At 43.0% G+C, this 24,141-nt stretch overlaps 1 protein-coding gene across 1 annotated transcript; it reads right to left on the reverse strand.

The window, feature by feature from the left end:
* Nucleotides 1-12,624: 12,624 nt before the first annotated feature.
* Nucleotides 12,625-14,403, reverse strand: LOC119320705. The gene is made up of 2 exons (XM_037594676.1): nt 14,385-14,403; nt 12,625-13,082 (listed from the first exon to the last, which is right to left on the reverse strand). Exons 1-2 carry the CDS (start codon nt 14,401-14,403, stop codon nt 12,634-12,636), a joined length of 468 nt encoding a protein of 155 aa, XP_037450573.1. The 3' UTR covers nt 12,625-12,633.
* Nucleotides 14,404-24,141: the final 9,738 nt, after the last annotated feature.

Consider the following 24,141-nt stretch of genomic DNA (forward strand, 5'->3'; position numbering starts at 1 on the left):
CATGTGCTATTCCTGTTGCTTCGCGATATGTTACAAATACCCGAGGTGAGACATGTTGGCATTCCCATGGATCAACAACTTGTCCACTATGCTAGTTACCTCGTTACTGATATTGTTCTCTTTTCTCGTTACCGTGTTCCGGCATCCCCGTGATCAAATCACAAAGTGTCTGGCCAGAGGATGATGGATACCGTAACACCAAGAGGCCCCAGAGATATCTCTCTATCGTCGGAGGAGCAAATCCCAATCTTGAGCTATCAAGTTACTTGACATACTTTTCCATGAACCCGTAAGCCATCGTAATAGCCACCCATTTATGGATGACGTTTAACAAACCCCAAAGTTCATGAAACAAGCATGAAGAAACTCGATACTCTCATGGTCTAAGGAATCATGGAAATGTTAACCATCTCTATGTTATTTACCATTAACTTGTGATGAATGAATCTCATAGCATAACATCAATCCGGGTCAATTCAACACAAATGTTCTCTTAACATTGTGCCCTCAAAGTTGCTGGCATAGATATGCCCATGATTGGGAAAACATAATCATCATGCAACGCTTGAGCTAGTCTTAGAGGCATGACTAGGAATACATTTTACTGTTTATTATTCCACACGTGCACATGGGTTTTCCCAGAGCCTTTATGGATATACGGGCTCGGAACCACAATATTTATAGCATGGAACATAAACATAATTATGAACATGGAGATAAATAATAGCATTTATTATTTCCTTTAGGGCATATCTCCTACAGACTCCCACTTGCACTAGAGTCAATAATCTAGTTTAATGCTAATGCACTTCACACTTGTGGCACACCGGTGTAAATATGCTTCGCTTTGTGGTATAGCCTGATGTCCAATGGAACTGACGACTTCTGCTCTGTGTGTATCTCTGCATATCCTCGCGTTTACACGCTTTCACAAAATTCATATTTTGTGCGGACTTGGCTTTGTATATATGTAAATCATTGGTCGAAACCTAATTCCTCTCAGACTGAGCTATGGAGCAACTATCTGCAATGGTTTCCCATTGACCAAAGCCTTCTTGGAACCATACTTAAGTTCATGAATGAACTATATGATTCAACATCTTGTTTGTCGCTTCTAAAGCGACAACATACTTCGCCTCTGTTATAGAATTTGCCACAATAACTTGTTTGGAAAAATTTCCAACTAATTGTGCCACCATATTGTGTGCTACACAAAACTCTCAATTTAAATCGAAAATCGCATGGAGAAATGATGAAGACTGTATCGACGCAACCTTTTACAATGAACTCTTCACGATCTCCACTTGCGAGAAAACATGTCATCAGTGCTACTCAAGTACTCAATGACCCTTTTTCACTGTTGTCTCATGATCAGTACTTTTGATCACTTTGGTATCTATACTCGCAACATCTTTGGAGTATTAGACATATCTGGTTGTTTTACATACCATGGAATACATGATTAATCCAAGCACAGGAGTGTGTGGAATCTCCATCATGTATGTTGCTCATCAGTGTTTTGGGACACTAATTCTTGCAAAAACTCTTTCCATGTGACTTCGGCAAGAATCACTCCTTGTCGTTCTTAGTGCTAAACGGTTTTAGCATCTTGTCAATATGTTTTTTTTGCTCAGCCCCATTAGGTAAATCTATCTCCATAGACCATTATGCCTAATATGAAGGCTATTTAGCCCAAGCACTTCATCAAAAAACTATTTTCAAATGAAGTCCTAATGCGTGTCAAGAAATTTATTTCATATTAACAATGTGTCAAGCACACAAGGTTTTTAGAAATATTATTATGCTCCCACTTACTTTCTTGAAAACACAAGCATCTTCGTTACCCATTGATGAAGTCAAACCCCTTTGACCATTCCATCAAAAACGAAGATTCCAACTCCATTTGCTCTCTTCTGTCCATTGCTGGAACTCTGAAGTTTGCATACGTACTAGCAGCCTCTGAACCGAGAAAATACTTTGGATTGTATCACATACAAGTCCTAGGTTGTATTTACATTTCATGGAAATTCTTTTGTCATCCATGTTTCATATCTCATGTTTGAAATATGTATTAATTGTTAGTTTAACCCGAACCAAATTTAAGTATTGCTACGGTGAGGCAATCTCTTCGTAGTCAACTCCTTGAACTTGCTATTGCAACAAGTCGAGCTTAATGGATGAACCATTTTTATCCGTATCAGTTTATAGTCCCATTACTATCCGTTAGACTCTAAGTCTTTCGGAGGGTTTATCGAGATTTAAATCTTGAATCATTTATGGAAACTATCTCAGATTATATTGGCATTTAGCCAATTCCAGAGTCAGGGCCCATCAACGCTTCTTTGTGTATCGTAGGCTTACTGTTGTCTAACAACAATATCTCATTTGCGCACCTGAGAGGTTTGCACGAGCCTTGCCTATGTGGTTCAGCTGCAAGTTCGACCGAAGTCCATACATTTTATTGTAGAGACTTCCGTATCAGTCGTAGTAAGAAACTCTGGAATTACTTCCAAGGATCCTTTCCTTTGATCTGATGACGAAGATACTATTATCTCGTTGAGTTGCACTGTCCTCCCACTCACCTTTTTGAAAGAACAATTTCCTTCAAAATCACACCGTTCTTTATGGCAAAACTTTTTGCCTCGGTATAGTGGTGGGGGAATACCCAATAATTTGGATAACTTGCAAAGTAGCACTTGTCTGATTTGGAATAGGTTTGTAACCTTTTACACAAGCCCCATATTCCAAATGTTAAGAAAAGATATAACATGGTTGGGCGTACCATACCATGCCGTCATTTCAACAGACCTGATGGAGCTCTTTTCAGTGTAAAAGCCACAGTCTCTAAAGCATTACTCTTTAGAAGTGATAATGGCAAATTTATTTATGTCATCTTTGATCTTACCATGTCGTAAATGGTTTGATTACATCTTCACAGACATTCCACTCATAGTGCTGTTCCGGGAGGTGTATGTTATGAAACTCTTTTCACAACTCATCAGACATTCGCTAAACTTGTAACTCAAATATTCCTTTCTGCAATCAAATTTCAGAAACATAATTTTCTTGTTACAATAACTTCTACTTCATTCTTGTAAACCTTTTGAATGATTTCAAAAGATCCAGACTTACGTCTCAGAAGCAAATATCCATCTATCTACTTGAGTCATTTCTGAAGATAGATAAATCCACTACTTGCAACAACATTTATTGAAATACACACATCAAAATGTATGATCACCAATAAGTTTGCTGATCATTCCTTATGGCCTGTGAAAGGTATTTCAGTCACTTCACTTTTCGGAGGAAAGTTGCAAGTGTCACATGATTCAAAATCAAACGACTTCAAAATCCATCATAATGGAATTTTTCCATGCGGGTTTGTCTAATGTGACCAAATGCAGTGCCACACATGTGTGGTATTCTCATAGTCTTGCTACATTCAATGTCAGTGTTATGGATGTATCATATTACCATCAATATTCATAACATACATCCCATCTTGGATGGAAGCATGGCCCTTCATGTTATTCATAATACTGAACATCAAAAGTTCTCTTATGAACAACCTTCTTGCAAGATACCTTATGTAAAGGGCTAACTGTGTAAAGCTCTAAAATGAATTATGAAAGAAAATACGTAGGTAATACACCGATGGAAGGTATATTAACTTTTACTATGTTCCCAACATGTATTAAAACCTCATTCCTGGCTAGTCTTTTGAGGCCATAGTAGCTCTTACATCGATTCGCAACATAATGCAATCGAGCGGGTATCTTTGTGATTAACTCACAATACCCGAAGATTAGTGATTAACATGTTTAACCATAATTCCCAAGAACTATATCTTTGACCAACCTTCTATACATCAAAAACTTGTATGACATTCATACATGAGCTGGACATTCCAGTCTTCTTTCTTCTGCCTATATACTTCTAACAGTTTAACTTTTAGTATTTATCCTACTCGCAAAAGAAGCACCCAACTTAAGAGTGGCATTAGCTTCAGACTTCCTAGGCATGCAAGTCATACTAACACCCTTTGGACACTTCTTTTCTCTTTAAGTTGTTGTTTTATTCACCTTTCATCATATGACAGGCGTTCTTCTGGATCCCTCATTTATCAGTCTAATGCATAGTACACACTTTACTAATAATTTGAAAACAAACATTGCTTTGGATATTTCATATCTTTCAGCCTTTGTGAAATTTAATTTTCAGTTCCATGAATATCACATAACTATCCCAAACTTTCAAAGTTCGAGTTTCATGGAAGCAAACATATTGCACTTGACCGCAATGGAATTCTAGCTTTTGGATCGAAGGACGAGTGTCTCATCATCCATAGCATTTGCGGGAGGATACCAAAAGCATGCGATAGGACAAAGTCCTTCTCGGCACTCTTGAGGACATTCCTCATATTACATTACCAATCGTAAAGTTTTAACCAGATATTTAACAGCTATTCAATTTTAATAGGGAAGGTGGAAACGCGAGCCATTATTCTACAACTATTTTGCAAGAAACACTTAGACAATGTTCATAATTAATTGCACTAAGAATTAAACATGTTAATTCAATAGTGCGCTCCCACTCAAATCAATATCTCTCAAAATTGATTATGAGTGATACAAGACCCACATTTCGATTCAAGGCCATTGATGTGGACATCACTGATGACGAGAATTTCAATTGGTAGGCAAAATTACCGATCACATCTCCCATGTGACTCTTCTTCATCTTTCGGTGGGTGTGTTCCGAGCTGAGGATGATCCTGCCTGAACGTCAAAGACAACCAAGTGATCTTGCTGCGAGGTCTGATCTCACCCGCCTCATTCCTCTCAATTCATTCGTACCCATGTGGACATGGCGCACCCCGAAAAGATACGAATTACAGACGGTGCTACACTTGGGTGAACACTAACTACTTTGATATTTTTGTGAGAGATCACCATAATAAAAAGCGACTATCATGCAATCAAGAAGGGTGCACCAAAAGGATAAACATCTCAAGCAATTCATAATTAGCATGATATGGTATAGCCCTTTCTGAGAGAGAAGTCTTTCATTTCTTCGTCTTTGGCATTTGCGTCGGTGTTCACCTTCGCGAAGATAGCCACCACCTTGTCGATGCACCAGATAATATTGATATCTCTATAGCTAATAAAATAAGTGCATTACTTAAGGTTGACAGGCAGATCATTAAAGTGACAATCATATGGCTCCAGCCATCATGCCGAATCATGACACGCAGGTCATGCTAATTTACATTATATAGTCATCTCATACATAATCAAATTATTATGAGCACTGCTATACCACATCACATGCAAACCATCCTGCAAAACCAAGTTAGACGCCTCTAATCGGTTCATACAAAAAAGGTTTTACGTGGCTTCTAAGGTTTCGAAACAAACCTAAGCTACCTACGTCCATCATCAAGTATGATTTATTCAAGTCGCTAGATTAACTTTGTAGGGTGTATGAAACACGAGATAATAAAATCTCGGGCCCCATACTGAACTTCGTCATACGCATGACCCCCGTACAGATTGTATCTGCATTGCCCTCTTGTCTGTGAAACATCCATCTTTCTTTAACTATGGTGGAACCCAAAGAACTGTTAGCACTTCGTTGATCCGTCAATCAGCATACTCAGGAGCAGCATGAAAGGATCGCAGATTGCCAGAACTTTTTGAGATTCCACCATGCCGTCAAGATCAGGATTATGCAAATTCAAGGGAAGCAACAGGAACATCGCGTAACAGATTTCATCTGCTACGTGCACAAATAATTTTCAGTAATAAAACTCATCTACTACAAATTATATTGTGCAACACCCATACATCTCTATGTATTCTAGATCGCAACCTGCATCTATGCATAGCACGGCTCTGATACCACTGAAGGGTAACGCAGCAGAAAACAAAAAAATTCTGACCTACGCACCAGCCCAGGATGACTATGGAGACTGCATACATGGTATGATCTTTTTCGTTACTGACTCATAGCGCAGCGGGAAGTAGAGTCGATGACGATCGGCGGTGCAGATCCCCGCAGCTAGGATTTACAACCTCCCAACCGCGAGGATGTATACCCTCATCCGCCCCACGGACAGCCCTCCGGGAGGCGGTCGGACAGTCCCTCGGACAGTGTCGCGATCAGCCCTTCGGGAGGACCCTCAAAACTCGGACGGTCACTCGGACAGCCCTTCGGGAGGACCTTCAAAACTCGGATGGTCACTCGGACAGCCCTTTGGGAGGCACTTTCGAACTAAGACCGAAACTACGATCTCTCTACAGAGTTGCGCACATACGGTGTCATCTATCCAGCAGCGCTTCGCCATCCAGAACTAGTTCCCACTAGAACCCAGACAGCCTTTCGGCTCTACGAAACTATTTCACGTGGAGGGAGAGAGAAGCCAGATCATTGCATGGCACTTGCATGAGAGCAAGGAATGAGTGTGGAGAGTGCCTCTCCACCTCTATTTATAGGAAAACCCAAGGGGTAGGGGCACATGAAAACCCCCAAAATGCCCACAATTTATGTCACACATAAAGGGCATAAAGGGATGTCAAGTGGTGCCCCATGGAGGAGCTGCACCCTCCAACTTCCCACCTTCATGGAGGCCCCCAAAGGGGGTTCCTTGATCCCCAAGTCCTTCTAGAAGCCTTTTGGGAAAAGCACCCAAAGTAAATATCCCAAAAAGCACTTTCACTATTCACGACGACATTTTTCAGCGTCCATTCGAACTGAAAATATTTATGTGGGCTTAGATCATTTCCAGTACCCACCAAAATGATTTTCAACGCGTTCCGAAACAATTCCGGTTTAGTGATTTTCATCTGCGAAAAGCATCTGAAGTGGTTCCGGCAGCTCTGGAGCATATCCGGTTATTATCCCGGAAAATTCTAGAAAGCTTCCCGAATGATTCTGGCACCCTCCAAGAATTATCAGGCATGTGCCGAAACCAATTTGACTTAATGGTATCCCCTGAAACAACTTTTCATTTTCACCGAAACTCATCCATTGACCTCTGTCTGCGGAACCTTTTCCGGTGTCCGAAACTTTTCCGGTGTCCGAATTTTTTTCGGTGATTTCTCTCTCAGACTCCTTGTCTAGTATTCAGCAGATAGATGACCCTTAAGCATGTGACCCTATAGGTTCGGTGAAGTATAGACATGACCCGGAACCCCTTCTGATCAGTGATCAACATCGGAGCCGTGGACACCCATATTGACCCCTATACCCACATGAATGAATATTCGAGTGAACCTCCAATTGCCGTGTGCTATTCCTGTTGCTTTGTGATATGTTACAAAGACCCGAGGTGAGACATGTTGGCATTCCCATGGATCAACAACTTGTCCACTATGCTAGTTACCTCGTTATCGATATTGTTATCTTTTCTCGTTACCGTGTTCCGGCATCCTCGTGATCAAATCACAAAGTGTCTGGCCAGATGATGATGGATACCATAACACCGAGAGGGCCCAGAGATATCTCTCCATCGTCGGAGGAGAAAATCCCAATCTTGAGCTATCAGGTTACTTGACATACTTTTCCATGAACTCGTAAGCCAGCGTAATTGCCACCCATTTACGAATGACGTTTAACAAACCCCAAAGTTCATGAAGCAAGCATGAAGAAACTCGATACTCTCATGGTCTAAGGAATCATGCAAACGTTAACCATCTCTATGTTATTTACCATTAACTTGTGATGAATGAATCTCATATCATAACATCAATCCGGGTCGATTCAACACAAATGTTGTCTTAACATTGTGCCCTCAAAGTTGCTGGCATAGATATGCCCATGATTCGGAAAACATAATCATCATGCAACACTTGAGCTAGTCTTAGGTGCATTACTTGGAATACATTTTACCGTTTATTATTCCACACGTGCACATGGGTTTTCCCCAGAGCCTTTACGGATATACGGGCTCGGGAACCACAACAGTTATAGCATGGAACATAAACATAACTATGAACATGGAGATAAATAATAGCATTTATTATTTCCTCTAGGGGTTATCTCCTACCGTACTGGTTGACAACTAGTTTCGGGCTGGATCCTAAAGTATGTTCCGTCAGTATTCATGCATTGTGGACCAGATCTTGTAAAAATGTTAAATGGGAGTTGATGCTGATAGATAAGAGCCAACATTGGTTGACGTTGTTAAGACGTTGCTGAGACCGAAGAATCCACTCATATGCCCTTGTGCAACCTGTGGCGAAGGAGGAGAATGCCGTACAACTCCACAGGGGGTATGAACCCGGACAAGGCAGTCAAGTGGCTAACGAGATTGATTTATCCGGGTCACAACCACCTAATGTGGATGCTAGCTAACCAGAGAAAGAGTCGGACTACATGCCACACAATGTTTGTGGTCATGATACTAGGCAGAGTAGCCAGTCGATAATATTAGTTGGTTCTGGTTTTGCGGATGGGGATGAGGAAGGGGATGAAATGCAGAGGGTGATGGAGGAAGAGGACGAGGATGGATTGGCGGAGGATCTGGATTCTGAAAATTCCGAGGATGAAGTGGAGGTACCGATTCCTTCTGCATGGTACCAGGACATATTCTCCGGCCTTACGGTCAACGATGGCCTTGAGACTCCATGGCAGTATAATCTGAACCAAGTCCAGATTGGGGCTATGTTTGATACAAAGAAAAAAATTGAAGTATGCGGTGATAAAGTGGGCCATGTCTACACAAAGGGTTTTTCGTACACACATATCAAGTCCAACAAATTATACCGTGAAATGTGTTGAAATAGGTTGTCCTGGGAAGGTGCACGGGCACGTGCCGAAGTATGACATCCACTGGGTTGTCACCAATGTTGTCTCACATAATTGTGTGAGGAAGAACCTGCTGGGGAAGCATCCTAACCTGACTTCAACTCTAATTGCACAACTCATGTATACTGAGATAGTAGAGAAGAAAGATATGGAAGCAAAACACATCCAGACAGCAGTGAAGGTCAGATGGAATGATGTCATTCCTTATGGGAATGCTTGGAGGGCTAAGCAGAAGGCTATGGAGGAAAGGTTTGGGACGTTCTTCGACTCATATGATAATGTTGTCCGTCTCCTTGACATACTGAAGGAGAGGAATCCTGACACTTATGCGAACGTACAACACACGAGGTTGCCGAGTATACTGGATTTCAAGGTGTTGGACTGAGTGTTCTTCTCTTTCGCTATGTGCATTGAAGCTTTCCGGCATTGTCCTCCTATTATGTTTGTGGATGGTACATTCCTGGCAGGTCAGTACGGAGGGCAAATCCTGACTGCTATTGGTGTGGACGGGAACAATCAAATCATCCCACTTGCGATGGCATTTGTGGAGGGTGAGAATTTTCCAATCTGGGTATGGTTCTTCCGGCAAGTGAAAATTGCCATCGTGCAGGACCGACCAAACGTGTGTGTCATTCACGACAGACATGCTGGTATATTGAAGGCCGTGAAGACACTAAGTAATCCAACAGCTGATGAACCAACACCTTGGACGGACTTGCAGAGCCGGTGGTGCATGCGTCATCTTGGGGCAATTTTTTTCTCACAGTTCAAGAACAAGCGGTTGATGGACTTGTTCAAAAAATTATGCAAGCAGAATCAGCAGCGCAAAACGGATTTATTTGGTCAAAACTAGATGAGTTTACTAAGAAGTAGGTTCGTGCGAGGAAGAAAATGGAACAAGATCAGGTTAAATTAGCAGCACTCATCGCGGAGCTAGAGGAGCCAGTAGGTCTCTGTGACTTGCCAGCAATTGACCCTCCTAATACTAAGAGAAAGAAGGGGAGGGCAATAAAGAATTTTTCTGAGTGCATAGAGAAAGAGTCTCCTGTGAATTGGTCTTTGCTGCATGACATCCATGGAGCTAGGTATGGCCACATGACAACCAGTGTTGCAGAGGTGTATAACTTTGTACTCAGAGGGAATATAGCATTGCCACTTACAGCTATTGTGGAGGACGTATTCCGTGGCACTTTGATATATTTCAGAGAAAGGCACGAGTTAGCAAGGAAGCATATTACAGATAATCAGAACACACCTTATTGTAGCCATGTCATGGAGTACATGGCACATAAGATAGAGAAAGCTAAGAAGCACACTGTCAGACTGATAGGTAATCAGGAAAGGAGGTATGAGGTTCAGCTTCCTACCGATAGTTTTGGTTCTTCAAATGAGGTGAAGACGCACAAGATAAAAATTGGAACAAAATTTCATCCAACGTGTGAGTGCACATGCAAAAAACCGAAGTTATTGCACCTACCTTGCTCACATGTGTTGGCTGCCTGTGGCCAGATTGAGTTGGGCGCTATGTCCTTCGTGTCCCCATACTATTTAAAAGAGGCACTACTCAATACATGGACATGTGAGATGACAAGGTTTAGAGTCGTCGGCAATTCAACAAGGTAAACGACGGTGAGAGAGTATACATCCCGGATCCAGAACTTCGTCGAACAAGTAGGGGCAGACGAAAGGCCCGTCGCATCCGAAACGATATGGACCAATCTGAAGCTGGTGGAGCAACCAGACAATGTTTGTTATGCGCGGCTTATGGGCATAGGATGAAATGTTGTCCTGACCTGAACAAAGATGGTGCTTCCACATCGACGACTGCGACAACAGGAGCAAGAGGCGGACGTCGTCGTGGCAATCGAGGCCGAAGGGGTGGACAAGGAAGAAATAACTCACAAGCTATATAATGTGACGTACTATGTTTTAATATGTAATATGTGAGGACTATGTTTTAATTTATAATATGTCAGGACTATGTTTTAATTTGTAATATGTCAGGACTATGTTTTAGTTTGTAATATGTCAGGACTATGTTTTACTTTGTAATATGTCGTACTCTGTTTTAATTTGAAATATGTTTGTACTATGTTTTATTTGCACCTGAGATTTGTTGTTTGAATTGCAGATATGTCTTCGTATCCATTGCTTAATGGTAACATTGATAGAAAGCACCGGGGCGCCCTTATGGAAGCGGGCAAGAACTTAGACGTGTTGGTCACTCGTACCCCCGAAGTCTACCTGGTTGATACACCATTCATGGGTTGATAGGTATGTGTGCATATAATGGAATCCATATAGTGACTTACTATGTTTGACATATTTTTCATAGCCGCTAACAATCTCTTTATTTTGTAGGTTAAGTTGGGCTGGACTTCTACCCTTGGCACGGCTGGTTGAGGGTACATTGGATGAGTGGGTTGATGGTCAGGACTTAGATGAGGCAGGTGAACCATTGCAGTTACACAAGAGGCAAGTGAAACGTTTCTCTTACGACAAGTCACTCCTTACTTGTTTAGTAGATAGATGGAGACCAGAGACACATACGTTTCACTTTCCCTGGGGAGAGATGGCACCTACTTTACATGATGTGTCTTATTTGTTGGGATTACCTCTGGCCGGTGCTGCCATAGGTCCTTTAGAGGCAGAATCTGGTTGGCAAGCAGCGATGCAGACCCGTTTTTGGCTGCAGTGCCAACTGCTAGGGCCATAGACAACAATCCTCACATGCCTCTTTTTAGATGGTTGAGTCAGTTTCAGGTAACCTTCATGGCCACTTAAACAAATGTTGTTTTTTTAGTTGCCTGACGTTCATACAATAATTATGTTTCTATGTAGATTGTCTCGTTAGAATATCCCGATGTTCAGTTGTCGGAGGCACAGATTGACTGGTCCCTAGAGGCATATATTCTTTGGCTGTTCGGCAAGACGATGTTTACAGAGAACCACATGACCACTGTCGATGCACGACTCATCGGTATTGCATGAGAGATAGCTGACGCACGTTGCCCTGGCATATTCTGCAGAGGAGTTTTGGTTCTGTTGTGTTAGCGGCTACATACAGAGGCCTGTGCAAAGCTTGCTCGTTGAAGTCTAAAAAATCTAGTCTGGTTGGATGTCCATTATTGTTGCAACTCTGGTCATACGAGAGATTCCTTATTGGACGACCCTATGTCTACGTTGACAAACCTTTTGGTTTGGAGGACTTAGCTGGGGCTTATCTTCCTGCTATCGGCGACTTGCCTATTATGGGATCTGTTTGGGCACGGCGAGAGATACTTTTATATTAAGTAACAATTAATTTAATTATTTCTTGCCATTCAATAGTATTACTAATGCTTATTTGTTGTCATGCACAGAAACAGTTTGCTCATACACTACTGGAATCCGAAATTTTGCCGTCTGCCAGTTTTCCGTCTGCTTGCAGACGGCAAAGAAGGTCTTTGCCATCAGCTACCAAACAACAGTCGACAAAGAACAGGCAGACGGCAAAGAAGGTCTTTATCATCTGCTTGCCATCTGCCAGCGGATGGCAAAGAGGTGCTGGTGGGATCCACTGGATGCTAGTACACTGCAATGGTCCATACCCCTTCGTCTGCTGGCAGACGACAAAGAGGGGGGCTATCTTTTTTTGCGGGTAAAAAAAACCGTTGCCCCTACCTCCGGCCCTAACTCTATCAGACCGCAACGCCCGCCCCCAAATAACGACCAGTCCCCACCCGTGTCCTCCACCAGATCCGCCGCCGCTCCCAAACCTTGCTACCGCCGCCCTCGTCGCCCCCAGACCATCCCATCGCCGGCGAGCAGCCGCCTTCGGCTCGATTAGACCACTGCCGGCGTAGCTCCCCACCACCGCAGCTCCTCTGCCGCCCACAAATCCACCGACACGTCCTCCATCTCCGTGATGGACTCGTCGCGGTCGCCGATCTCGTACAGCACCAACGCCCGCCCCACCCGCGCATACTCCGACAACGCCAACTCCTTGTACCCGCTCACCACCGCCGTGAAGGACGCCAGCGCCCCCGCGAACTCGCCGCACGCCTGCAGCTCCCGCCCGGCCTCCAGCAGCCGGACCGCCTTCCCGACGCGCTGCGACACCGCCTCGCTCGCCGCGCGCTCCGCCTCCGTTGCCGGGTCGTAGCTGTCGACTGCGGCCCCTGCCGCTCTCCTGCTGGCGTTGTTGCTCGCGGCGGCGACGAGGAGCAGGCCACCGGCGGACACGAGCAGCCTCCTCCTCGTCGTTGCGGTGGATGGTACGTATGTTGTATCTCCTTTCAGAAAAAACAGCTACTCCGCAGAACCAAAGTACGATGCTGTATCTCCTTTCAGAAAAAAACAACTAATGCTTGCCAATAGGATACATATTGCGATATTAGTATTTCACTAAGGATTCATTTTTCTCAACCAGCTACAATGAAGAAAAATTAACAGTTGGAAACAGACGGTGTAACTCTTACCTGCTCCTGTAATGCGGTGTTGGTTTCCTCCAGCAAACTTAATCTTTCTTTAAGAGAAGTCCGAAGAAAATAAGCAGCATGTCAACCCAAAACAGTTAAAGAGAGAAATGATATAAGTCCCCGAAGGCATAAAAACGCGAAGAGAAAGTAGTGATAAGTAATCTCTCTGAACATTACCTCCTGATGAGTTACGACACCATTGACATCCTCTACGCACTTGACTTTGTTATCTAAAACCTCCTAAATGAAATTGGGAAATAAATATTATATTGGTGTTACTGTTTCAGCAACTTTAAATAAATCAAGCCTGATTAGTGATTTTCTCCATACATGAAGTTTGAGCTGCTCGCGGCGGCGACGAGGAGCAGGCCACCGGCGGACTAATTTGAACTTTGAATGAGTTTTAACAAAACAAGCTAGCATGAGTATAACTTGTTGAGAAAAATACTCGTACTAGTAAACTTTCAAGTTTACATGGCTGGTTAGCATTCTTTCTTAAACATGGATGCCTAGCTGTGTTCTAAAGAGTATAAGGCCATGCTTGGAATGGATGTATCTTGATATGGAGGTGTATAACTTACACGTGTAACTTACTAGCCACTGTGCAAATTCCAGCCGGAAATGAAACGACGCGCTCAGGCGTGTATTTTTTTACAAGGGTATTTAAAAGAGAAAAGATGATCCAAACAGGGCCTAAAATGCATTGCTACTGGGAGTAGTTTCGGTCAAATGCTACTCTGGTATTGCTTAGGAGTATTTGTAGGGTTCTAGAGCGACAAGTAGATGGCCTATTTCTTTCTATTGATATGGACAATATCTTATCTAGCCAAAGTTCCCTCCTTACAAAATCTCCTTGTAACTCAGACGACTAGAAATATGAATTTGTTTAAATAGTATTGTTCACTGGATAGATTCTGTTTAGCACAAGTTTTGATGGATATGGATTTGCTACTAATGATTCACTATTTCTAGGGTTCTAGAGTGCTATGTATTCTGCCTATATGGTGGAGTAGTTGTATCTTATCTAGCCAAATTTTGGGTGTTCCACATAAGCCGTGTTAGCAATTGACCAAAAGTAAACCCCTTGTGACTATAGTTTTCCCACAAAACAAGTACCTAGAGTTCCATCTTCCATGCACTAGCCTAACTCAATGCAGGGAAGGACAGTGGTGCCTCATAATGTCACTCCATTGCCCATGGGGGATTTTCATTGCCTCGATGCATGTAGATGCAGGGGCAGGAGGGAAAGATGCAAAAGCTCTTTTTAACCAGCTGTAAGGCAGTGCGCAATGCAACACCTGCATTAGTTAGTGGATGAGGGCGCAAGACCAGCTTCAGGGTTTATGGCTTAAGCCAAGAGGAGAAAGAAAGGGCTCTGCATATGAAAAGATACCAACATTATTGTTTCCATGAAATTGGTAATATATGTGGCATGTGTTTGTTTATCTTTTCTGCAAGAGCAACTTGTGTCCTGAGAACTTCTAGTGGTACTGAGACCCATAAAAAGAAACTGTCTTCTTGCATGATCACTTACTGAAAATAGGGACAATCAGCTTTACTTCCGACTACTTAGAAGTAGTTAAGTTATCTAAGTTATTATGGGTATTGTTACAATGTGCTTGTATTGAACCATCTATCCAAGTTTATTACTAACTCTATATGTGCTTCTCTGCACCTATGCTTGCTTGTATATCTATTTGCTTTATGGACATGACTCTTGTGTTTGTTTGCTTGTTATACTGTGATAATTGCAATGCTTATTTAGCGACAAAATTTGCTCTTAATGTACTGTTGCAGGATCTGGATATCTCTCAAAATTTAGTACTTTCTGGTGTTGATCTCAAGTGCTGGCTCCTACAACATGACATTTCACCAAGTGAAATGCTACATTTCTACTCCTAACCCATTCTCTCTTTCTTAGTGTTTTGTTATGCAGGTTGGAAGAAAAGAAGAAGATCCAGAGAAGATCTTAGTATTAAGATAGTTTTTAGGAAAATAGATATTTAGTTTTAGGTCATTTCTTCTAATTTCAGATATGGAGTGCTTGTCTTTAGTTTTTGTTTTGACTTTGTGAAACTTGCTAACTATGGACGAAACTGTGTAATATTGATGAAACTATGTATATGTATGGATGAAACTTGCTACTATTGGTAACATGTGTTGGATATGCTATATTGGTACTATGTATGGATGAAACTTGCTACTATGTATATATATGTGTGTTTGATTTTCTATGAAAATGAATGGATATAAGAAGACACAGAATTAATGCCTATTTGGTCTCTTTGCCATCTGCTAGCAGATGGCAAAGAGCCTGCAGTCTTTGCCATCTACTGGCAGATGGCAAATATCCCGCAGTCTTTGCCATCTGCCAGTAGATGGCAAAGAGGCCTCTTTGCCATCTGCTAGCAGACGGCAAAGAGCCTGTCTTTGCCGTCCGCCGGCAGACGGCAAAGTGCCCTTTGCCGTCGCTCATTCAGCCGGACGTTTTGCCGTCTGCTGGCTGATGGCAAAGGCCTTTGCCGTCCGGGATCTGTGCCTTTGTCGTCCACCACGGCGGACGGTAAAGAAGCTGATTCCAATAGTGATAGCCAGGTTAGGGGATGCTACCCGTCCTTCACGGCGCAGTTTGATAATTTCCACGAGGATCAAGTTATCTGGGAGCCATACTCGCCTCAGGCTATATCATCGAGGTGCCCAGTTGGGATTTCTGGATTGTGCACTAGAGATCGGCACCATTGGATGACCAAGGACAAGTTGGTGTTCGACGTGACGGTTGAGGAGATGGCTCTTCATAGGGTGATGAGATAGTTCGGTCTATATCAAGAGCCTGACATTCCAGATATTCCATACTTACCAGAACACGTGCACAAGTAAGTACTAATACAATTTTAGTTGTCAGCTCTGCATTCAGAATATACCTAATCATGTAACGCGCATGTCAATCTCAGGGACAGTTGATAACCCACAAGTGTAGGGGATCGCAACAGCTTTCGAGGGTAAAGTATTCAACCCAAATTTTTTGATTTGACACAAGGGGAGCCAAAGAATATTCTTGAGTATTAGCAGTTGAGTTGTCAATTCAACCACACCTGGACAACTCGGTATCTGCATCAAAGTATTTCGTAGCAAAGTAGTATGATAATACAGGTAACAGTGGCAAAAGTAAAGATAATAGTTTTTGGGTTTTTGTAATAGTTGTAACAGTAGCAACAGAAAAGTAAATAAGCGAAGAACAATATGTGAAAAGCTCGTAGGCAATGGATCAGTGATGGATAATTATGCCGGATGCGATTCCTTATGTAATAGCTATAACATAGGGTGACACGGAACTAGCTCCAGTTCATCAATGTAATGTAGGCATGTATTCCATAAATAGTCATACATGTTTATGGAAAAGAACTTGCATGACATCTTTTGTCCTACCCTCCCGTGGCAGCGGGGTCCTAGTGGAAACTAAGGGATATTAAGGCCTCCTTTTAATAGAGAACCGGGACAAAGCATTAGCACATAGTGAATACATGAACTCCTCAAACTACGGTCATCACCAAGAAGTATCCCGATTATTGTCACTTCGGGGTTGTCAGATCATAACACATAATAGGTGACTATAGACTTGCAAGATAGGATCAAGAACACACATATATTCATGAAAACATAATAGGTTCAGATCTGAAATCATGGCACTCGGGCCCTAGTGACAAGCATTAAGCATAGCAAAGTCATAGCAACATCAATCTCAGAACATAGTGGATACTAGGGATCAAACCCTAACAAAACTAACTTGATTACATGGTAAATCTCATCCAACCCATCACCATCCAGCAAGCCTACGATGGAATTACTCACGCACGGCGGTGAGCATCAGGAAATTGGTGATGGAGGATGGTTGATGATGACGACGGCGACGTATCCCCCTCTCCGGAGCCCTGAACGGACTCCAGATCATCCCTCCCAAGAGAGATTAGGGCTTGGTGGTGGCTCCATGTCGTAAAACGCGATGGAAACTTTCTCTCTGATTTTTTTCTCCCCGAACGTGAATATATGGAGTTGGATTTGAGGTCGGTGGAGGTCCAGGGGGCCCACGAGATAGGGGGGGCGCGCCCCTGTCTCGTGGATAGGGTGTGGCCCCCCTGGTGTATTTCTTTCACCCAAAAATTCTTATTAATTCCAAAAAGTGCCTCCGTGGATTTTTAGGACATTCCGAGAACTTTTCTTTTCTACACATAAAACAACATCATGGCAGTTCTGCTGAAAACAACGTCAGTCCGGGTTAGTTTCATTCAAATCATGCAAGTTAGAGTCCAAAACAAGGGCCAAAGTGTTGGGAAAAGTAGATACGTTGGAGACGTATCAAGTCCCCCAAGCTTAAACCTTTGCTTGTCCTCAAGCAATTCAGTTGATAAACTGAAAGTGATAAAGAAAAACTTTTACAAACTCTGTTTGCTTTTGTTGTTGTAACATGAAAAGCCAACATTCAAGTTTCAGCAAATATTATGAACTAACCATACTCACAATAACAGTTGGGTCTCACAATTACTCATATCAATAGCATAATCAGCTAGCGAGCCATAATAATAAAACTCGGATGACAACACTTTCTCAAAACAATCATAACATGATATAACAAAATGGTATATCGTTAGCCCTTTCTGAGACCGCAAAACATAAATGCAGAGCACCTTTAAAGATCAAGGTCTGACTAAACATTGTAATTCATGGTAAAAGAGATCCAGTCAAGTCATACCCAATATAAACCAATAGTAATGAATGCAAATGACAGTGTGCTCTCCAGCGGGTGCTTTTTAATAAGAAGGGTGATGACTCAACATAAAAGTAAATAGATAGGCCCTTCACAGAGGGAAGCAGGGATTTTTAGAGGTGCCAGAGCTCGATTTTAAAATAGAGATTGAATAACATTTTGAGCGGCATACTTTCGCTGTCAACGCAACAACTATGAGATGGCTGTATCTTCCATACTACATGCATTATAGGCAGTTCCCAAGCAGAATGGTAAAGGTTTATACTCCCCCAACCACCAACAAGCATCAATCCATGGCTTGCTCGAAACAACGAGTGCCTCCAACTAACAACAGCCCTGGGGGAGTTTTGTTTAATTATTTTGATTTGCTTTGATCTTTTTGGATGGTGGGACTGGGCATCCCGGTTACCGGCCCTTTCTCGTGAATGAGGAGCGGAGTCCACTCCTCTTGAGAATAACCCACCTAGCATGGAATATATAGGCAGTCCTAGTTGAAACATGAGCTGCTCGAGCATACAAAACATAATTTTATTTGAAGGTTTGGGGTTTGACACATACAAATTTACTTGGAACGGCAGGTAAATACCGCATATAGGAAGGTATGGCGGACTCATATGGAACAACTTTGGGGTTTAAGGATTTTAGATGCACAAGCAGTATTCCTGCTTAGTACAAGTGAAGGCTAGCAAAAGACTGGGAAGCGACCAACTGATAGAGTGACAACAGTCACTACAGGAATCGGCTACTATGCCGTCTGCCACGGCGGACGGCAAAGGCACGAATGGAGGACGGCAAAGGTCTTTGCCGTCCGCCGCAGACGGCAAAAGGCTCCGGCAACGTAAGGTCCGGCAAACAGCTACTTTGTCGTCTGCTTTACGCGGCTGACGGCAAAGGGGCCTTTGCCATCAGCAGCAGACGGCAAAGAAAGCAGACGGCAAAAATTGCGTTGTTAGTCCATTAGGTGGCTAACGGCAGGCCTTTGCCGTCCGCCGCAGACGGCAAAATTTGTCCTGCCTTTTCCGTCCGCCGTATGATGTCATCTAGACATCAGTACACGGTAGGCCTTTGCCGTCCGCCGCTGACGGCAAAATTATTTACTCTTTGCCATCTGCCACTGTAGGCAAACTGACCAAATGGGTCAGCTCCCAGGAAGCACAGTTGGCTGCCATGTGGCTTCTTTGCCATCCGCGGCTGACGACAAAGAGCCTGTATATTGGCTCTCTTTTTCTGTTTTTTTTAATCCAACAATTTTCACAGCAAATATATATGACATATATAGATATATTTCACAGGGCTATTTAATAGCAAACATATCACATATCCAGCACATAATTAAGTTTCATCCATTCATACATAAGCAAGTTCCATCAAGTTCCGTCCATAAACATTGTTCCATCCATATACATATTACAATGCAAAGTTTCATCAAGATAGCAATTTCCATCATAGCAAGCTAGATACAATGCAAAGTTTCATCAAAGACAAAATAAGCACTCCATCATAGCAAGCTAGCTTCCATGAAGTGAATGAAATCTGCAAAATGGCAAATAAGAAAGTTAGAAATAGGTGACTAGAAGAAGAAGACTAGAACAAGAAGAAGACTAAACCAAGAAGTATATGTCATTTATGAGCTAACTTAGGTGAAATGGATTATATATGAGCTAACTAAGTTGACATGGGTCGTTTATGAGCTAACTAAGGTGAAATGGATCATTTATGAGCTAACTTAGTTGAAATGGGCCGTTTATGAGCTAACTAAGGTGAAATGGATCGTTTTTGAGCTAACTAAGTTGAAATGCATCATTTTTAGCTAACTTAGGTGAAATGGATCATTTTTGAGCTAACTAAGTTGAAATGGATCATTTATGAGCTAACTTAGTTGAAATGGGTTGTTTATGAGCCAAGTAAGGTGAAATGGATCATTTTTTTAGCTAACTAAGGTGAAATGGATCGTTTTTGAGCTAACTAAGGTGAAATGGATCGTTTTTGAGCTAACTTAGGTGAAATGGATCATTTATGAGCTAACTTAGTTGAAATGGGTCATTTATGAGCACTAAGGTGAAATGGATCATTTTTGAGCTAATTAAGGTGAAATGGATTGTTTTTTAGCTAATTTAGATGAAATGGGTCGTTTTTTAGCTAACTTAGGTGAAATGGATCATTTATGAGCTAACTTAGTTGAAATGGATCGTTTATGAGCTAACTTAGTTGAAATTGATCGTTTATGAGCTAACTTAGTAAAAAGCATCATTTTAGAGCTAACCTAGGTGTGATGGGTCATTTTGGAGCTAACCTAGGTAAGATGGGTCATTTTGGAGCTAACCTAGGTGAAATGGGTCATTTTAAAGCTAACGTAGGTAAAATGGATCATTTAGGAGCTAATCTAGGTAAAATGGATCATTTTAGAGCTAACTTGGATAAACTGGATCATTTATAAGCTAACTAAGGTAAAATGGGTCATTTTAGAGCTAACTTAGGTAAAATGGATCGTTTATGAGCTAACTAAGCTAATTATGCAATTTTTGACATAAGTAAGCTAAGTACAAATCGTTTTAGAGCTAACTTAGGTAAAATGGATGGTTTTTGAGGTCAGTAAGCTCATTAAGTCATTTTGGAGGAAAAGAAGCTAACTCTAGGTCATTATGGTAAGCATATTGGAGGAAATAAAGCTAAGTCTAGGTCTTTATGCATTTGTTAAGCAAAACACTAGAGAAACTTACCGTGATCATGGAGCGGGCTAGCTCGTGCCGGTAGCTGGAGAAGGATCGTGCGATGCTTGTCTGGAGTTACGCTGCACCAATGATCATTACCAATGTCTCATTACCATGATGACACTCAAATCTTAAGACTAGCAAGTAGTGTCCATTCAAATTAAACTCACCGTGGTCCCAGGAGCAATCACTGGCATCGGCGGAGCGGTCTGACCGGACTTCTCACACACAGACTGGACATTTGGTTTTGACAAACACAATCATACTAGTTAGTAATGAGACAAACACTACATGAATGTTTTGGCTAATCTGCAGAAGAAACTTACCACAAGGAGCTCGTACATGGCCCTTGCCTGCATGTCATTCCGTGCCCTCTCCTCCTCCAACATCTTTGTCGTCCTCTCCTCCAACTCCCGCTGCCTCTCCGCCGCCTCCGCCAGAAGTTTCTCTATTCTATCTCTCTCACTTTGTATAGCAGCCTGCAACACCACTCACATGACCATTTAATCATTGATGGAAGCGCACACAATGCAATGGAGAAAGATAGCTGAGTACGTATAACTAACCTTGAAGGCGAGTTGGACTGGCCGTTCACGAGGCCTTATCTCAGGAGCGGAGCTCGACTGGCGCGCCTTGATCTTCGGGAGAGTGCTAGGACAACGTATAAGTCCATCTCCCATGGCTATGGAGCCATGGGACCTTCCGCCACCAGATATCATCAGCAGCTCTGTATCAATGGGACCCTGGCTCGGGTTAAAGTCCTCCCCTTTTCTCGCCTTCCGCTGATTTCCATATTGCATGAGATTATCGTGGGAGGAGATGTTGGTGAAGTTCTTTGGATCATCGAGGTCAGACGCAGAGAATGCCTTGACTTTCTTGTAAGGGCCAGTGTGGGCCATGGCATACAGGTCATACACCTCTGGCACCTCAACCGCCTTATTGTAGCATGCCTGAAAGAGAGAAACAAAGTTAATTAGTAATTAAAGGGCTAAAGCTAGCATGATGAATTAATTGCATGAATCGTGAAGCAAACCACATACCTAGTTCCTCCCGTACTGAAATAAGTTGGAGCTGCCTTGATGGTGTGGCACACCTTCCATTTGGGCACGTTTGTCCTTGGCCTCATTGTGGAGGGCTAGCCATTCATTTTAGCACCACTCATTGACCAACACCTCCCAACAATCCATCCGATCCGCACACCATCTCGGAGGGGCCTAAGTTAGCAAATAGAAACTTGAGCGCTACGCTTATGAATTACTAAATGAAGGAAGTAAGTACAAGGCCTTAAGAATTAACTTCATGTACTGCTCCTTACTCAAGAACTTCTCACGGCACGCCGGCTTGGTATTCTTGATACCACGCGAGGCATAGTACTCTCGAAAAGCCTACACCCGAGCCTCGTGACGTAAGTTCTATAGTAGGCACTTGCAGACATTATCGATAACATTTGCCGCTTCCTCTTTGTATCCCTCCTCACACCTGTAGAATGTCTGCAATCAAATGAGACAATATTGATTAGTACAATTAATAACTAGCTAGTTGAAGATTTTTAATTGTGTAAAGGAGAAATTACCCAGAACTTTTTGTTCACCACGTCTTGCACAAGACACCGTCGATAATCTCACCCGGCGGGGCCAAGGCAGCCAAGTAGTGCTCCCAACTCAATCCAAGCTCTGGAAGCCGACCCTCACCTGGCAACGTCACAAACCCCGGGAAGTTTTGCCGACAAAGAACTCCAAGGACGGAGTTGGGCCGGCGGACACTATGATGGTGGTCCCAACCCCTGCAACATGACAAGGCCAACACATTAGTTATTTGAAGAAACATGAATGCAGAAGGAACAAAAATATTAAATGCACTTACCTCTCCCCATTAGGGAAAATCAACCACCTCAGCTCGCGGGTCGCCGGCATGGGCGGGAGCCGTGTAGAACCACGCTGGTAGACGTTGCCCCCCTCCTCCTCAATATCAGTCGGCTCCCCGCCATCATCAGCATGGCCACTCGGTTCCTCAGGCTGATCTGGCCAGGTACCCCATCCAGACATGTGCTCCTCTGGGGTCTCATGGGCCAAAGGCCCGTCGACCCGAGGCTCGTGGACCGGAGTCCGTGTAGCCTCCTCCTCGGACGAGTCCACCCTAGCAGTCACGTGCTTGGGTGAAACAGCTGGGGGTGGCGGCGAGGAAGGCGTTGTAGCAGTCACCCTACCTCCTCTCCCGCGACCACGTGCTCCACCTCCTCTCTTCTTCTTACCTCGTCCCTTGCTGGGCACCGCGGTCGACGAAGAAGGGCCCGGCGGTGTCGCCATACTGTCCAGCAATGCTCGACGGAGAGGTGAGTGTGGAATGGAAGACCTCACACCACGCGTCGACGAGGAAGGGGCCTCAGCACGCTCCCACCAGTGCACACCATCTTTCAACACCTGCCATGACAAAGAATAAACGAAATTAGTACAACATAAAAAAATACCGATATGAATAATAATATGTATATCACTTAAGTGTATCATCATCAAGTACAACATAAAAAAAATTGAATACCTGACACTACTAATAATCTCGATCAGTATCATCAATAAATGCATAATCATCATCATCACTATAATCAATGATGGGCTCATAGGGTTCAGTGGCATCAACATGTAACCTACACTCTAATAGGTAATGATAGGTCCTAATCCCACCCGAGTATGTGTAGATTGGGTTCATTTTCCCATGCTATGCTCCGGATCCGATGCAAAACTTTGGCAGCACCTCCCCGCTGTTCTCCTGATACACGTCTCTGCAATAAACAGAGAGGATGTGTACCTGGAGAGCAACAAGGGAGGCACTGACGAAATTTATGTGTCGGATCCGAAGCAAAGCATATGGGAAAATGAACCCAATCTACACATACTCGGGCTGTCCATGGATAGCATTGGACAATTTGAAAGAATCAAGGTTATAAATATGCAAATGCATGCATATTTATAACTATGACGCTTTCGAATGGGAGACATATTGGTTACGCATACTGATGATTCAAGACACATATATAGCTAGCTATCAAATTTCATTGACACGAACACCGGAACAGAGCAAATAATTAATGGGGGAGGAGGACATGTCATTTGTGCTCACCCACGAATGAAGGGGCAGAGCTCGTCAAACGCACGACGAGGTCGTCGAACACCAAACCTCACAGCGATGAAACAACTGCACATTTAAATCTACCCGATCAACACAATTATATATGATGTTTTTCATAACAAAACCGAAAAATATATGACCTAACTAATAATTCACAAATATATGACCCCATCGGCCTCTGGAAGGCCAAAGAACATCTTTTCGGGAGGTGTCGGGGGTCGGGGTGTCGTGTCGTTGTCGGGGTGCCGTGTCGGGGTCGGGGTGCTGTTTCGTG

Source organism: Triticum dicoccoides, chromosome 6B (assembly GCF_002162155.2).
Source record: "Triticum dicoccoides isolate Atlit2015 ecotype Zavitan chromosome 6B, WEW_v2.0, whole genome shotgun sequence".
Taxonomy (NCBI): Eukaryota; Viridiplantae; Streptophyta; class Magnoliopsida; order Poales; family Poaceae; genus Triticum; species Triticum dicoccoides.